General features: G+C 38.2%; 1 protein-coding gene across 4 annotated transcripts in view; it reads left to right on the top strand.

The window, feature by feature from the left end:
• Window positions 1-18649, top strand: part of PIK3C2A (phosphatidylinositol-4-phosphate 3-kinase catalytic subunit type 2 alpha) — a 104475-nt gene that overhangs the window by 16345 nt on the left and 69481 nt on the right. For all 4 annotated transcript variants that reach the window (XM_047690447.1, XM_047690444.1, XM_047690445.1 and 1 more), the window contains exon 2: window positions 9390-10524. In XM_047690447.1, coding sequence (XP_047546403.1) covers window positions 9454-10524 — 1071 coding nt within the window. In that variant the 5' untranslated portion in view covers window positions 9390-9453. The remainder of the gene's footprint in view (window positions 1-9389; window positions 10525-18649) is intronic.

Here is an 18649-nt window from a genome sequence, read left to right as displayed (position 1 = left end):
CCTTCGGCTCAGGTCATGATCCCGGGGTCCTAGGATCGAGCCCAGGCTCCCTACTCAGCGAGGAGCCTGCTTCTCCCTCTCCCTCTGCCTCCCACTCGCCCTACTTGTGTTCTCACTCTTTCCCTCTCACTGTCAAATAAAGAAAGAAATCTTTTTTTTTAAAAAAATGGTGTAAGGGGCTCCTGGGTGGCTCAGTAGGTTAAAGCTCTGCCTTTAGCTCAGGTCATGATCCCAGGGTCCTGGGATCAAGCCCCGCATCAGGCTCTCTGCTCAGCAGGGAGCCTGCTTCCCCCTCTCTCCCTCTGCCTGCCTCTCTGCCTACTTATGATCTCTCTCTGTCAAATAAATAAAATCTTCAAAAAGATGCTGTAAATTTTCCTATATCTCCTTACTGTATCTTACAAGGTTTAGTATGATGAATATTTTTTTTTCTCTGTGCATGTGTTAATCAGTTTGGTATATTAGGTTTAGTATAACTTTTGTTTATTTTAAAGATTTTATTTATTCCAGAGAGAGAGAGCATGAGTGGGGATTGTCAGAGGCATCCTGAGAAGCAATCACCCCACTGTGGTGGGAGCCCTGTGTGGGCTCTGTCCCAGAAACCCGCGATCATGACCTGAGGGAGCTGAAGGCAGACACTTAACCTGCTGAGCCATCCAGGCCGCCCCATGTTTATAGTTTTTTCATTGATATTTTTAATAGTTAATTTTTTTTAAGTTTATTTATTTTAGTAATCTCTACACCCAGTCTGTCACTCCTGCCCTAGGACCATGAGATCAAGAGCTATGTGCTCTTCTGACTTAGCCAGCCAGGCACCCCAATGGTTGTTTTTTTTGTTTTTTTTTTTTTTTTGCTTTCAGCATCTAGTATACACCCAATAATGAATATTTATTGAAGAAGTGAATAAATTATGTAGTGCTTGTTTACCAAAAATAAGTTAAAAAAAATAAATACATATTTGAATATTCTCTTCCTGGCTTTAAATCATATTGGGATGGCCTTCTTTATACTGAGGTTAACTAGGAATTCCCTGGGATAGTTTGGCTTTATGATTTTTTTTCCCCTACATTTAAATAAGTTAACCTTTTTGTAATTTTGTAATCCTGTTTGGTTGATTTATCTATGAAATGAAATTTATCTATGAAATGTTAACAGTTTGTTAATTGTAGAACAATTAGAAATTGTATACTTTAAAAATACAAAACTTATTCATAATGGTTAAGACAGACCTTAGTTAAAAGGCTGTATGTTATCTAGGGAACTTAAAATTTTTCTTCCCCTGAAAATTAACTAATAGACATTGGAGATATTTTATTGAGTTGAGGGAAGGGATGACTTCCCTTGGGAAAATAAATTTTTCCTTCCTCTCCAGAAATTAATGATGCTCCTTCACCATGCTTTTTGTTCCTTTCCTTTTAAATTCTGTCCATAAGTTGTCTACTCGCCACCTTTAGCTTTTGAGCACTTGAAATATGGCGAGTCTAAGTTGAAATGTGTAAGTGTAAAATATATACCACGTTTTGAAGACTTAATATAAAAAAGAAGGTAAAGGGCGCTTGGGTGGCTCAGTGGGTTAAGCCGCTGCCTTCGGCTCAGGTCATGATCTCAGGGTCCTGGGATCGAGCCCTGCATTGGGCTCTCTGCTTGGCAGGGAGCCTGCTTCCCTCTCTCTCTTTCTCTGCCTGCCTCTCCATCTGCTTGTAATCTCTCTCTGTCAAATAAATAAATAAAATCTTTAAAAAAAAAAAAAAAAAAGGTAAAATGTCCCATTCATATTTTTATATTGGTTACCTATTGAAATGACAGTATTTTGAATATATTGGATTACATAAAATATTAATAATTTTGTTTGCTTCTTTCCGTTAATGTAGTTGTAAAAATTTTTAAATTCGGTATGTGGCATGCATTCCATTCCCATTGAATAATGCTAACCTAATCTCACCCAACAAACACCAGGACATTCATCCATTTAATCTTTTTGACAAAGTTGTATAATGCCTATTACCAAAGTACTTGATTACTTTTGTCAGATGAATTTTTTTCCTCCATGAATCATAGAGATAGTTCGAGAATGTTATCTTGTCTACTGGAGTTCTTCCTTTTAGAACAGATGACGCTTCTCTCCTATTTTTATTTTATTTAAGAGTTCTACTTTTTTAAGTAATCTCTATACCCAGCATGGGGGTCAAACTCACAATCCTGACTGAGATCAGGAGTCACACACTCCACTAAGTCAGCCAGGCACCCTCTCCTCTCCTATTTTTAGTTTTCTGTTGCCGTCTCCCCTCCTAGTTTCCAAGATAATTTTTTTATGCCACCACTTGTTTATTCTAAACTCAACCACATGATTTTTCACTTTTAGTTTTGTTTTTTTTTTTTTAAGATTTTATTTATTTATTTGACAGAGAGATCACAAGCAGGCAGAGAGGCAGGCAGAGAGAGAGGAGGAAGCAGGCTCCCCGCCGAGCAGAGAGCCCGATGCGGGGCTCGATCCCAGGACCCCGAGACCAGGACCCGAGCCGAAGGCAGCGGCCCAACCCACTGAGCCACCCAGGCGCCCCAGTTTTTTTGTTTTTTCAAGATTTTATTTATTTATTTGTCTGAGAACATGAGCAGGGGGAGCGTTAGGCAGAGGGCGAAGCAGGCTCCCAGCTAAATCCAGGACCCTGGGATCAAAACCGGGGCCGAAGGTAGACATTTAACTGAGCTACTCAGGTGTCCCAAATTTAGTTGCCTCATTAATAAGTTTTAATCTGTTTTTTTTATTTCTTTGCTTGTTGCAGAATTTGAGCTTCTCTTTGATAAAAAGAACGGGGTCTTAAGTTCCTAGTCATGGAGGCATTCATTCAACTACAGGAGAGTAGAAGAGGATGAATAAAATCCGAATTCATGCTCTCAAAGAAATGATAAATTTGCTAGTCATGTGATAATAAATTAACTAATAAATTGGCACATGTTATAACTAAATAGCATTAATTGCTTCATGATAGAATTAAACAATAAAATTTATTAATGCAGAATGAGGTAACTAGCCTTGAGGAAGAAAGTTGGTATTTATGAAGGATAAGGTATGTTTAGACACTTATTCTAGGTAACTGTTAACATAAAAATATAGTAAATTAGCAGTGCCTGGATTTGAGTTCTCTCACCATTTGCTAACTACTATGAACTTGGGCAGATTATATAATTTGTATGAAGTTTTTTTGTTTGTATACTGGAGATAATAGTAGCTACTTAATTTATGAGGATTAAATTAGTTAATACATTGCTTTAAGCAGTGTTTTTGGCACTTAGTGTCTACATATCTCTATGCAAACAACGTATATTGGTGTATGTCTATAGATTTATGTATAGATAGAGATATGTAGATATTTGCTACAGTTTTAAATATTTTCCATGGTTACTGTAGTGTTATTTATTTATTTTTTTTTTTAAAGATTTTATTCATTTATTTGACAGAGATCACAGGCAGAGAGGCAGGCAGAGAGAGGTGGGGGGGGGCAGGCTCCCTGCCGAGCAAAGAGCCGGATGCGGATGCGGGGGCTCAATCCCAGGACCCTGAGATCATGACGGAAGGCAGAGGCTTTAACCCACTGAACCAACCAGGCACCCCAATAATTTTATTTTTAATGGTGGCATACTATTCAGTTCCATAGGGGTGCCATTATTTAATTTTCTTTGAGATTCATTTTCATTTTATTTTTTTTTAAGTTATTATTATTTAAGATTTTATTTATTTGACTCAGAGCAAGAAAGCGTGCAGGCATGAGCGCAAGCAGGGGTGAGAAGCAGGCAGAGGAAGAGGGAGAAGCACCCTGCTGAGCAGAGAGCTCAATGCAGAACTGGATCCCAGGACCCTGGGATCACGACCTGAGCAGAAGGCAGATACTTAATTGACTGAGCCACCCACGCGCCCCTCATTTTCATTTTAGATGAGAAATATTTTCATTGTTCAACTCAAATGATTTTTTCTCTATTTTTTTTTACTTATCTTTAATTTCAAGGTCACAAAGTATTTAGATGGGTAGCAGTACTGGCTTGTTTTATTTCTTATTTCTGAGATTTAAATTTAAATTTTAAATGAATGTCTACCAAAGAAGCCAAGAGCTTTTAAATTAATTCTTTTGGGTCTGCAAATGGTATCCCAAAGTTTAACTGAAGAGTTTAATTGCCCTCTTTTGAAGAATTTAAAGTAGCTACAGCCTTGTGATTATCACTGGGTTAGTGTTGGGAAATTTTGGCAGATGGTATACAGTCATCATTCAGAAACTAGTTATATTGTCTTTTCCAGCTTGAATTAGGAGAACATTAGTATTTAAGCTTGCATTTTGAATTAGCATGTGCAAAATTGTTTCCTGCTAAATGTTTGTCATCAAATGATGTTTTGTTTTAAAAAATTAATGGAGCATGTCACTGTGGCAGCCTCAGAAAAAATAGCTGAAGCACTGGGTTACTTTTGGACAACCTTTTAAGTCCTTTATTACCGTTTGAGTATACATGCATGATAATCTTTTGGAAAGCTAAAATATGGTAAATCAGCCATTAATAGCTTACTTTTACTACTTAGAGTTGAATTTACTTGAGCAAATACTGCTTGGGGTTGATACTGGGGATAGGGCAAGCAAATAAATTGATGTGAAAAAATGCCATATTCACTGTTAAAATATTTTTCAAACTATTTTATACCTTTGTCAGTAAATAAAAGGTAACATTAGTATGAAATATTTGGAATAAGTGTGCTCTCTTTTGAGTAAACGATCTCAAGCTCACTTAAAAAAATCCTGATTCTCTCTTTCAGAACAATGTCCTATCATTACCAAATATGGTGGCCAGGAAAATGGTTAAATAAATTACCAATATGCCTGTGGAAGGTGAATTGCAGTTCAGTATCTGCTTCCCTTTGCAAAATGTTGTTTTGTTCTAATTCATCTGATTTTGTGAAAAATAGACCATGTTGTGGTATTCAGTAACAGGCAGTTGAACTTAATTTCTCCCATATATTCCAGTCATGTGCCATCTGAAATCTCTTCTTCAAAGCTGTCTGATAGCTCTTACTCCCTTCTTTAAAACACATGTTCATTAGGGGCACCTCGGTGGCTCAATGGGTTGGGCCTCTGTCTTCAGCTCGGGTCATGATCTCCGGGTGCTGGGATGGAGCCCCGCATCAGGCTCTCTGCTCGGCAGGGAGCCAGCTTCCCCCTCTTCCTCTGCCTGCCTCCCTGCCTACTTGTTGTCAAATAAATAAATAAAAAATCTTTAAAAAAAAAAACCCCCACATGTTCATTAAATTAATAAATCATATTTATTAAGCTGGGTGCTTTTAAATGTAGGGAAGAAAGCTACATAGTAGGTCTCTGCACTTAAGCTTATTCAATACTATTGGGTAGACATACAGGTTACAGATTCTGTGTAAAGAGGTTTTTAGTTATTATGGGAGAAAGTAATTTTAAACCAGCTTAAGCAGAGGAATTTATTGGCTTACATAAATGAAAAGACTGGTCTTGGACATGGATTGGATCCCGACACTTAATGTAATATCCAGAATCTTTTTTTTTTTTTTTTTAAGATTTTTAAAAATTTGTCAGAGAGAGTGAGAGCAAGCACAGGCAGACAGAGTGACAGGCAGAGTCAGAGGGAGAAGCAGGCTCCCTGCCGAGCAAGGAGCCCGATGTGGGACTCGATCCCAGGACACTGGGATCATGACCTGAGCCAAAGGCAGCTGCTTTACCAACTGAGCCACCCAGGCGTCCCTGTAATATCCAGAATCTATTCCATTTTATTTATCCTAGCTTTGCTCTCTTCTGGTTTGAATCTGTTCTCGGGCAGCATCTCCTTCAGTGAGTAGTGGCAAAGATGGCCACAGTGATGCCAGACTTAAATCCCATAAATTTAGCAGCTTCAATGATAGGCTTCCTTTCCAAATAGTTTCAGAAGTCTTGGGATTAACTCTAATTGGCCAGACGGGTCCTCTGATGTGGTTGTGGGTGGGAGGACTAAGGATGTTCGAGCCCTATTTGAACTAGATGGAACAAAACAGAGATGAGGATTGCAAAAAGGAAGTTATAATTTCTTTTATCAGAAGAAAGGATATTGATGAGGCAAAAACAGCATAAAGTCTATGAAAATTAAGATAGAAGTTTTATATGAGCTGAAAAGATAGTTTCTAAGAGGAGCTGCTTAAGAAAAGTTTCAGGTGTCTGTATTTGCACTGGGCCCTGAAGGACAATTATAATTTTTCCAAGGCAGAATGAGTAAAGAAAGGACTTTCTAGGTCACTCACTTGAGAATTTTGGCAGTGAAAAAAGAATATTAAAATGAAAGCTACTGGAGTCTAAAGAGGAATGTTAAGATTTTTTTCCACCTCAGTGTGTATAAAATGAGCATTTTTATGGCAGAGGAGCAGAAGCAAATAAGAGAAAATAATGCAAAGGAGGCAATCACTGATAAGTAGGGGAATTCAGTGGGATTAAGGATATAAAAGGAAAGGGCTTAGGAAGGGAAAGGGAACTGTTCATTCTCTGAGGATACTTGAAGGAAGGTGGTAGTGGTGGCTGTGAAAAGTTAAGACGGAAATTTGCTGTTAAATTGGTAATTGGCTTCTGCTTTCTGAAAGTGAGAAGGAAAGATTGACCAGTTATCTGTTGCTATATACTAAGCCATTCATTCCAAAATGATTTTTTGGGTTAGCAGTTTGGCTTGAACTCAGGGTAAGTGGTTTTTTCTGCTGTCTTGTCTTGGGTCAGTAATGTGGATGTGGCCATTCGGACTGTGGATGAATGGTCTAAGGTGGTGGCTTTGCTCATATTTGCTGGTTGGTGATGACTGTTGGCTGGACCTTTTTCTCCTAGTGCTCTCTCATCGTCTGTGAGCGTTCCCATGGCAGTGGCTGTACTGAAAAAAGGAAGAGCTGAAGCAGTCAGGCTCTCATGAACTTGGAACTCCCACAGTGTCACTTCTTTTGTATTGTATTGGACAAAGCAAGTCACACAGAGAACTAGACTCCCACCCTTTATGGGAGGAGAAGCGAAGTAACTTTATAAAGGGGAAGTCTGTGCTGGAGTGGGAGGAATTTGTACCTCTTCTTCCCCATCCAACATTTTGTGAAAATTTTCAGTCATGCTGCCAGGTTGAAAGGATTTCAAAGTGAATACCCATATGCTTACCAACTAGATTGTTCTATTAATATTTTCCTGTACTTGCTTTAGCACATGTTTATCTGTCTATCCCTCTCTCAGTTAATTAACTTATATTATTTTTTTGTTGAATTTCAGAGTAAATAGTAGATGTCAGTTTTTTCCTCTACGTAGTCTGTATATATTTAGTAAAAGTATCTGTTTACAGTTTTTCTTGAGATGAGATAGTTTGCGTACAATGAAGTATACAAATTTAAGTGTACATTGTGCCTGGTTTTGCAGTCTACCACAGAAGGGAAAAATATGGAAAAGCTTTTCAATGAAATGCCTCAGAAGTTCAACTATAGTTGTATAAAAAGACTTGCAAAGGATGTCTTCCTTGAACATCTATTTATGTCCTAATCACTAGTAATTTTTTCATTTAGTGTTACCTCAGCATTTAGGATTTCATTTGTTTTACATTAATCTGAAATCACTTTGAGTGTTTCCTTACCTCCTATCATTAAACTTTTATTTTGTATATACTATAGACAAGCACTGTGCTAGAAAAAGGATGTAAGTAGAAGCTCCCTTGATTTTTTTTTTTTTTTTTTTAATGACAGGCAGAGATCACAAGTAGACAGAGAGGCAGGCAGAGAGAGGGGGATGGGAAGCAGGCTCCCTGCCGAGCAGAGAACCCGATGTGGGGCTCCATCCCAAGACCCTGGGATCTTGACCTTAGCTGAAAGCAGAGGCTTTAACCCACTGCGCCACCAGGCGCCCCACTCCCTTGATTTCTAGGTGTTCAAACTAGGTGAATCTCAAATCCGTTTAGATTAATAATAGATGTGATTTATTTAATGCTTATGCTCAAGGCCAATGATAAGCACTTTTCAGTTGCATTGTTTCATTTAATCCTTCTAATTTAGGAGATAGATACTTTCTCATTTTAAAAGTTAGGAAACTGGGGCATTAAAGCCTCTGCCTTCCACTCAGATCATGATCCCAGGGCCCTGGGATCAAGCCCCGAATCAGGCTCTCTGCTCAGCGGGGAGCCTGCTTCTTCCCCTCTCTCTATCTGCCTGCCTCTCTGCCTACTTGTGATCTCTGTCTTTGAAATAAATAAATAAAATATTGTTTTTAAAAAGTTAGGAAACTAAGGCATGCGGTAAAGTTTTCACTTCCCCAAGTTCTTACAGCTTCATAAATCAAGGGGATGGGACTCCAGACCCATAATTAATCCCTGATTCGTATTGATAAGAAAAGAAATGTGTCTGTTACACAGCAGCTAACTAACCCTTTAACTGGTCATTTTGCTTCATACAGTAATTTTGATCTGAACTTATCTTAAGTAGAAGACTACGAATTTTTATGAACTAACTGATGAGATCGTTTAATAAACTATTTCTTGTAGCTTATGAATAAATATTTTAGCAATTTAAAAAGGAAGAATTTTAATATTATAACTCTTTTCTTAAACTCTGTGCCCAGTATGGGGCTTAGACTCATAACCCTGAGATCAAGAGTTGCATACTCCACCAGTTGAGCCAGCCAGATACCCCAGTATTACAACTAATGATTTAACTTCAGATAACCCAATAGAAGTGTGGTCAAAACTGTGACAAATTCAGCGGTAATTTAACCTTCGAGAGGAGTATTGCAACTTCTTGTAGCTTTAATACTCTTATTTTTCTGATCTGTGTTACACTGTACATTAATAGTTGTAGAATATTATAACCCCTTAATCAGTATTTCATATGTGTTTTGATAATAGTTCCTTGCTTTTGTTGATTAGATATTGAGTACTTTTGTTGCTAATTGGCTTGTGAGTAATTTCACAAATAGCAAAAGATTGAAACCATTTTAACTTGCTATTTGTATAACAGTAAGCCCTGTTCAAACTCTTGGCAATATGTGACTAGCCCTTAAGTTGTTTTGTGCCAAGAGTCCTGCGGAAAGTGCCATTGGTTAACAGCAGCCACTGAGACACCTAAAATGAAAGGTTCTTAAGTTCATTTACAGTGCTAGCTTTCCTGTTAGGTCAGGGAATGAGGTAAAGTCATGTATGACTAAACATATCCCTTAACCCAGCAATATGTAGATATTTTAAAAATGTTCCTTCACCCAGGTGTCCCACAACTGTTCATTTTATTTTATTTGGATGTTTATGTGTAAGTGGCTTTAAATCCTAAATCATATGAGGTAGGTTACAAACAAAATAAGTCTACTTGTGTTTTAAAAAATCTAATTGAGGTTTATGTTTATTTTTATGTATAGGTCTTGCCATCTTGGAAGCTACAAGAAAAAATAGATTAGGGAAGGTTTGGTCTTTTAAGTGGACATGGCTCAGATATCCAGCAATAATGGATTTAAACAGTGTTCATCACATTTGGAACCAACAAGAACAAAAGAAGTGGACAAAGAAGAAGCATTACAGATGGAAGCAGAAGCTTTAGCAAAACTGCAAAAGGATAGACGAGTGACTGATAATCAGAGAGGCTTTGAGTTGTCAAGCAACACCAGACAAAAAGCACAAGTTTATAACAAACAGGATTATGATCTCATGGTGTTTCCTGAATCTGATACCCAAAAAAGAGCAGTAGATATTGATGTTGAAAAGCTCACCCAAGCTGAACTTGAGAAACTATTGCTGGATGACAGTTTCGAAACTAGGAAAACACCTGTCTTGCCAGTTACTCCTGTTCTGAGCCCTTCATTTTCAACACAGGTCTATCTTAGACCTACTATTCAGAGAGGACAGTGGCCACCTGGATTATCTGGGCCTTCCACTTACACTTTACCTTCTATTTATCAGTCAACTTATAGCAGTAAACAGACTGTATTCCAAAATGGCTTCAATCCAAGAATGCCTTCTTTTCCATCCACAGAACCTATATATTTAACTTTCCCAGGACAGTCTCCATATTTTTCATACCCTTTGACACCTGCCACGCCCTTTCATCCACAAGGAAGCTTACCTGTCTATCGTCCAGTAGTCAGTCCTGACATGGCAAAGCTGTTTGACAAAATAGCCAGTACATCAGAATTTTTAAAAAATGGAAAAGCAAGGACTGATTTGGAGATCACAGATTCAAAAGCAACAGTCAACAATCTGCAGGTATCTCCAAAGTCTGAAGATATAAGTAAGTTTGACTGGTTAGACTTGGATCCCCTAAGTAAACCTAAGGTGGACAATGTAGAGGTATTAGACCATGAAGAAGAGAAAAATATTCCAGGTTTACTACCAGAGGATCCTTGGGATGCTGTTCTTCTTGAAGAGCGATCACCAACAAGTGGTCACCTTGAAAGTAAGGTGAATGGAAAATCTCCTTCTGGGGCAACGGTAACAAGAAGCCAGTCTTTAAATATTCGAACAACTCAGTTTACAAAAGTCCAGGGCCAAGTATCTCAGGTATAGTCTTTTCTTACTAACTTCTCAAACTTAGTAGTATAACACAGAATTCATGGTAAGTATATAATTTATTAGGTAAAAGAACTGTTTTTCATTTTGAATCTGGTTTCTTTGTTCTTAAATGTGCTGTGAATCTTAGATTGTGTGGGAAAGAAATATGTTTAGGTCAATTGAATAATTAGTGCTATTAATATTTTTAATAGGATTATAAATTTAAAAAACCTAATCAAGGATCTGGCTGTCGCTGATAAGCTTTTATTTAAGATAATTTTTAGGGGCGCCTGGGTGGCTCAGTGGGTTAAAGCCTCTGCCTTCGGCTCAAGTCATGATCCCAGGGTCCTGGGATCGAGCCCCGCATCGGGCTCTCTGCTCAGCCGGGAGCCTGCTTCCTCCTCTCTCTCTGCCTGCCTTTCTGCCTACTTGTGATCTCTGTCTGTCAAATAAATAAATAAAATCTTAAAAAAAAAAAAGATGATTTTTATGTCTCTCCCTGTCCTCTCATTATACATGGTCCTACTTTCTCTTCCTTATCTCTTTAATTTTTCAGGGTAAACAATGAATTTTTGGTTTTAACCCCATTATGGAAATTTTCCCATATATTATTTTGTTGATTTTAACCATGAATGAATGAATGGAAGAGCAAGAGGAAGGGAAGTAAAAGCCAATGAAGGTCTCTCTTTAAACACCTATATTGATAAAAGTCAAGAATGGAACTATAGCCTATGTGGTGTAGTTGCCGAGTTCATATCATCTTACTATCTGTAAAAATTAGTTAAGGGTGGCTGGGAAAGGATGTCTTTCTCCCTCAGAAGAGAGGCAGCAGGGTTTAGACTTCTCCTTTCAAAATACAGTATATCATTACAGATTTCTATTTTGCTCTTATATCTATGGATCTTGGGAATGTTTAAGCCTCATTCTCCCCTTAATGTGAATTATAGCATTCGGCTAATTAGATCAGCCCTTAACTACTCTTTAGGTGCTGGTAACCAACTAACCTATAGGGAAGGAGAAGTGAATTTTTTTTTTTTTTTTAAGATTTTATTTATTTGCCAGAGAGAGAGCAAGCGAGCGAGTGAGCAGCAGGCAGAGGGAGAAGCAGACTCCTGGCTGAGCAGGAATCCTGATGCAGAACTCGATCCCAGGACCCAGGGATCATGACCCAAGTCAAAGGCAGACATTTAACTGACTAAGCCACCCAGGCATCCTGCAAATTTTTTTATTTTTTTTAATTTTTTTTAACTTAAATTCAGTTAGGGTTGCCTGAGTGGTTCAGTCAGTTGAGTGTCTGCCTTCGACTCAGGTCATGATCCTGGGGTTGTGGGATGGAGCCCCTGGTCATGCTCCTTGCTCGGTGGGGAGCCTGCTCCTTCTTCCTCTGCCTGCCATTTCCCCTGCTTGTGCTTACTTTCTCTCTCTGTTGAATACATGGATAAAATCTTTAAAAAAAAACTTTAAATTCAATTAGCCCACACATAGTACACCATTAGTTTCAGATGTAGTGTTCAATAATTTATCAGTTGCTCCTCACATCACATGCCTTCTTAATGCCTATTATCCAGTTACCCCATCCCCTCACTCACAAATAATCAAATTTTGCATGATTTTTGGATGGGTGTATCTTGAATTGTGACTTTGAAAAGCCACTTTGGAGAAAGAAGCAAGTAATAAGGAAGCTTAGGAAAAAAGATGAGGACATTATCAGAAGAAAGAGGAAAATCTTAATTGATACAGTGTTTTATAAATGTATTTTGACTACAGCTCACACTAAGAATATGTTAAGCTCTTTTAAGCTTTTCAATATTTATAAATTCAGTCACATAATCTCTTAATACTTTAAAAAATCACAAGTTAATTACACATTTTAATTTATTTGACAGACAGAGATCATAAGCAGGCAGAGAGGCAGGCAGAGAGAGAGGAAGGAAAGCAGGCTCCCTGCTGAGCAGAGAGCCCGATGCGGGGCCTGATCCTAGGACCTTGGGATCATGACCTGAGCCGAAAGCAGAGGCTTTAACCCACTTAGCCACCCAGGCACCCCCAATAACACATTTTAAATTGAAATCCTAAATACAGTGTCAAATTATTTTCTCTTAATATCTCTGTCATTTTGTTGTGGTTTTTGCTTTTACAAAATAGCAGTCATTTTCTAAAGTATTTAAAAGGAGAAGGGGAAACTTTAAGCCATGAGTCATCTAATAAAAAAAAAAAGGGGTGGAGGGGGAGTATACCTAGAAGAGGAATTGCTGGTAATTCTGTTTAGCTTTTTGAGGCATTACCAAACTTCTTTCCATAGTGGTTGCACCATTTTATATCCCACCAGCAATGTTTGAGAGTTGCGGTTTCTTCACATCCTTGCCAGTACTTGTTATTTTCCGTTTTTTAGATTAAAGCCATCCTGATGGATAGGAAGCATATCATTGTGGTTTTGATTTACATTTCCTGATGATTAATGATGAGCATCTTTTCATGTGCTTAATTTTAATTGGCCATTTGTATATCATTTTTGGAGAAATGTCTGTTTAAGTCATTTGCTCATTCTACAAATTGTATTGGTTTTAGCAACTTTATTCATAATAGTCCCAAAGTGGAAATACCCCAATTAACTGATAAATGGGTAAACCAAAGTGTTATGTTCATACAGTGGAATATTGCCTACAAAAAAAGAGTGAAGTCCTAGTATATATAATAGATGAACCTTAAAAACATAAATGAAAGAAGCCAGATACAAGAGACCACCATGTATTGTATGATTCATTTTATATCCTATGTTCAGAGAAGGCAAAGCCAGAGAGAAAGGAAGCAGACCAGTATTTTCCAGGGGTGTGGGAAGGTAGGAATGAAGGTGATTGCTTAGTAGGTACAGGGGTTTTTGGGGTGATGAAAATGTTCTAGAATTAGACCATTTCAGGGCGCCTGGGTGGCTCAGTGGGTTAAGCCTCTGCCTTTGGCTCAGGTCATGATCCCATAGCCCCGCATCGCATCAGGCTTCCTGCTGAGCAGGAAGCCTGCTTCCTCCCCTCTCTCTGCCTTCCTCTCTGAGTACTTGTGATCTCTCTCTGTCAAATAAATAAATACAATCTTAAAAAAAAAAAAAGAATTAGACCATTTCAGTGTTCTTATCATAGTGGTGGTGACCACATAACATGGTGAATGTACTGAAAGCCAGAGAATTGTACGTTTTTAAATGATTAAAACAGCCTATCCTGCTCAGGTCAGGTCACTGCCGGATTCACATTTCAGTCAGTGTTCCAGCGGAGAGATCCCTCCCCAAGTGTGGGTCTTCTTTTTATGGGTGAAGCATGAGGGATTAGGGATTTCAGCTGTTTTCAGGAATTGTTTGGGAAGGGCAGCTGCCTAGAACTTAGAGATCTCAGGAACTATGCAAAGTTGCAGTGTTTGCTATCAGAGAAAAGGAAGCTGCTAGTCTTGTAGGGATCTGAGTGTAGGCTTAGTCCTCCCATTGGTAGAAGACAGAAAGCCCTTGATTGTCCATGTAGTTCCGAATGAGCATCCAGGTCACTTTCAAATAATCCTCCTCCTTGCATCACACCTTTGTATGTATGTATTCACATCTCTACAATATATGCATTGTGACTACAATACATAGATTATCTTGAATTTAATAAAATATTTATAAATGACTGGTTTATTTCATTATCTGTCTCAAATTCTAACTTTCTCAGGATTGGAAAGTCATTTATCCTAAGGGAAACATTATTCCAGCTCGGCAAGAAGCCTGCTTCTCCCTGTCCTCCCTGCTTATGCTTTCTGTTGCTTTCTCTGTTCCTATCTCTCAGATAAATAAATGAAATCTTAAAAAAAAAAAATTAATTAGGCTTCTAAGCATCCGTTTAAGCAGAAACCTGTTAGATTTTAAGTATGGGGCGGGCACCTGGGTGGCTCAGTCAGTTGAGTGTCTTACCCTTGATCTCAGAGTCATGAGTTTGAGGCCCAAATTGGGCTCCATGCTGGGTGTGGAGCCTATGTAAAAAAAAAAAAAAAAAAAGTTTAAGTATGGGGTGGGGGTTAAGGATCACGGAGTAAGCAAACAGTTTATGAGAAACATGAGTGTGCTAATAAGCGAGGTAAGCAAAAATAACATGACTTGAGCAGCTGAGCACTCAAATGGGAGCTTGATTTCTAGAATGTATATATCAACAGCTTTACTAAATGGCACTATTTCTGAATTGAGGTGGCTTAGGCCACCTGCCCAGTCTTAAAGGAGTCTAACTGCAGCCTGGCTGAGGAATGCAGTTGTTAATCATTCCATTATTAAAATCCCATTTAATAATTTTGTCTGAGCACCACATTCAAAGAGGGGCCACTGGCAAACTAGAGTATGTCTTGAAAAGATACAACTGCAGTTTTCAGGAGCTAGAAGCTAAGTCCTTTAAGGAACCATTGAAAAGATTGGAAATGTTTTGCCTGAAGAAGATAATTTTTTTTTTATTTTTTGAAGAGAATATTAATTGGAGATAAGTCACTTCGTGGATCTGAGTTTATTCATCTGTGAAAAAGATGGTTATGTTGTGGGATCATTGAGTGTGACAAGAATTCTTGAGACGTTTTGTGGTGCAGCTTGGTTTATTTAATTAGAATGGGGACAGGACCCATGAGCAAAAAGAGCTTGAATTGTATGAAGCTAGTGGTTATATGCTTAGTGCTCAAGGGGGAGGGGATGTGCAGAGAGTATTAAATCATTAGATGTCTTTGAATTTCTACTCGTAAAACTACTTTCATAATATTTCTGTGGTGCTTATCATTCAGTTTGATATTAATTATTGGTGAGATTTACATGAGACTCTTGTTGAAGAATATAGCAACCTTTTTGAAACTATGCAGGCTATCGGTCAGCCTTCTGGGCTAAAGGTGAACATTTTTCTGCTTCTGTCCCTTATCAGTTAAACTGGATGAGTTCTGGGATACATTTCCAGAGTAATACTTAAAGTTTGGAAAGTTCCCATGTAAGAGGAACTGGACTTTTTTCTTTCTTTGAAAATTTTGCATTTTGAGGACACCTGGGTCGCTCAGTGGGTTAAGCATCTGCCTTCAGCTCAGGTCATGATCCCAGAGTCCTGGGATCAAGTCCCAAATCGGGCTCCCTGCTCATCAGGGATTCTGCTGCTTCCTCTACCCTTCCCTCCTGCTTATGATCTCTTTCACTCTCTCAAATAAGTAAAATCTTAAAAAATAATAATAATAATGAAGTTTTGTAGTGTGGACATAGTTTCTCAAACCAATTCAGGAAGTAGGATAACTGAAAATCATGGTATTGTAAAAAAGATGAAATAGTGATATACTAAATTTCACAGTATATTAAGTATATTACCTTTGTGCTATAGTAAGTAGCATTTTTGTGCTAGATTTTAACAGAAAAGTAGCAGCAGGTTCTGAAAGTTTTATAAAAAGGATAAAATTAAGCAAATCCCATTTATATTTTTTTATGTGAATTGAGAAATTCAAGTTAGTAACTTAATTTTAAAGTCCATTGTTCCAGAAAATAGAACAAGGACCGATGAGGAAGAAAATTCAAGGAGGCAAATAATATAGTTAAATATTGACTGTAGAACTTATAAGTAGTCATTTAATAATGATGGTTTCTCTCAGGTTATTTTATTTTATTTTATTTTATTTTTTAAAGATTTTATTTATTTATTTGACAGAGAGAAATCACAAGTAGGCAGAGAGGCAGACAGAGAGAGAGGAGGAAGCAGGCTCCCTGCTGAGCAGAAAGCCCGATGCGGGGCTCGAACCCAGGACCTGGGATCATGACCTGAGCTGAAGGCAGCGGCTTAACCCACTGAGCCACCCAGGCGCCCCTCTCTCAGGTTATTTTAAAACTTTTCCCTGATACTCATATTTTGTGGGGGATAGCAGTGCGTATTTTTTATAATTACTTTACATGCTGAAGTATTCATTTCCTCTAAGAATTTATGCTTTGTGGTTAAAAGAGTGTTTTTCTTCTTACTCAGCAAGCTTACTTCCTGTTTCCTTTTAGTGTCTTTTGTTAATAATCTAAAGGCTTTGGTTCAAATTTTTGTGACCAATACCAGGAAAAGGCAGCATAGAATTTAAAATTGTCTTATGGTAACTTAAGTTTAAATCAGACTTTTAGTTAATAGCTATAAATCTAGCTACTTTGAGAAGATTGCAAAGATTTTAGTAATCAAATTTTCATAGAACTGGCTTTGCAAAGTTCTATGGGTTTTAGTTCTTTCTAAAAGTTAACTGTATTAACATTATAAGCATTTATATATCCCATTGGCAGAATCTCTATTATTAATTTTAAACAAGGGGAAATCTTTTTTTTTTTTTTTTTTTAAGATTTTAGTTATTTCATAGGGTGGTGGGGGGCAGAGGGAGAGGAGAATCCTAAGCACACTCCACACTGAAGTTTGAAGCATGTCTTGGGGCTTGATCTATAACCCTGAGATCATGACCTGAGCCGAAATCAAAAGTCACATGCTCAACTGACTGAACCACCCAGGTGCCCCTAAGTAAGAGGGAATACTGAACAACATGATTTTCATTGTGTAGCTGAACGTAGTAAACTATTTCAATAGTTTAGTGAAGTATCTTTTTAAAACTATTTAAAAGTTCATATAAAGAAGTGATTAACTTTGTTCCAAATAGTAACTGTTATAGACATATAATATTTACACACATGTGCGCACGCGCACATACACACACACAACACTTAAAGTACATTTACTGAAAATTTAGGGGCTCCTGAGTGGCTCAGTCATGAACCGTCTGCCTTCAGCTCTGGTCATCGCAGGGTCCTGGGATTGAGCCCGGCATCGGGCTCCCTGCTCAGCAGAAAGCCTGCTTCTCCCTCTCCTACTCCCCCTGCTTGTGTTCCCTCTCTTAACTGTGTCTGTCAAATAAAATCTTCTAAAAAGGAAAATTTGGTGTTGTGTTCAGTCTGATTTCTGGGACAGTCTGGCATGAACCTTGCATCTGTGTAGGTGTAAAGCTTTCCCATTCTTTTTTTTTTTTTTTAAAGATTTTACTCATTTATTTGACAGAGAGAGATCACAAGTAGGCAGAGAGGCAGGCAGAGAGAGAGAGAGAGAGAGAGGGAAGCAGACTCCCTGCTGAGCAGAGAGCCCGATGCGGGACTCGATCCCAGGACCCTGAGATCATGACCTGAGCTGAAGGCAGCGGCTTAACCCACTGAGCCACCCAGGCGCCCAAGCTTTCCCATTCTTAAAACTGTTTTATAAAGTATATACTGGTGGAGTTTTGTACATTATTTCAAACCTTCATCACTTTCTTTAATCCACCCTTTCCACCTCCTCTGGTGGATGACCTTAACTACTTTTTTTTAAACTACTGAGGTTAGGACCATTTTTTGTATGCATTTACCCACCTCAGATTTGCCTCTTCTTTCTGGTTTGGATGGAGGAGCTATTCTTTCACTTCTTCAAAACTTAATTCTTTCACCTCTTTTCTTATTTTTGTCTCCCCAAAATATTTTCTTCCATTACTCTTTAAAGAAGAATTTGTAGTTACTGCCTTTACAGTCTCTCCTGTTTTCATTGTATTGCAGAGACTTGTTTCTGGTAATATGAATACTAATTGCCAATCTAGTGAGCATAATCATTGTCCAACTCTTTTGCTTCATTTGCAACAGCTGACTGCATCCTTTCCTTGAAACTTTTCTGTGCCCTAGTTAAATCTACTTCCTAGTTTCCCTCCTGTAATCCTCCTTTTCCTTTGTCTAGCTTCTAAACATAGGCATTTCTCCAAGGTTTTGCTCTTGTTGTCTTTAATATCTCTTACCTGTACTCTCTTGGTTGGTGCTTAATTTTGAGACTCCAAGTTAGGTTGAAAGCTACTGCTCTACATTCCTGCAGTGATAAGACTCCTTGGTTCTCTGTGGTTGAGATGCTCTGGTAGTTAATTTTATGTGTCCCTTTGATTGTGCTCAGACATTTGGTCAAACATTAATCTGGAGTTGTCTGAAGGGTGTTTCTGGATGAGATTAATATTTGAATCAGTAGACTGAGTAAAGGCAGATTGCCCTCCCTTTTGTGGGTGGACCTCATCCAAACAGTTCGATGCCTGAATAAAACAAAGCACCCTGACCTTACTGCTAATGAGGGGAAATTCCTCCAGCCTG

Source organism: Lutra lutra, chromosome 10 (assembly GCF_902655055.1).
Source record: "Lutra lutra chromosome 10, mLutLut1.2, whole genome shotgun sequence".
NCBI classification, from domain to species: Eukaryota; Metazoa; Chordata; class Mammalia; order Carnivora; family Mustelidae; genus Lutra; species Lutra lutra.
This window is presented reverse-complemented; position numbering and strand designations above follow the sequence as displayed.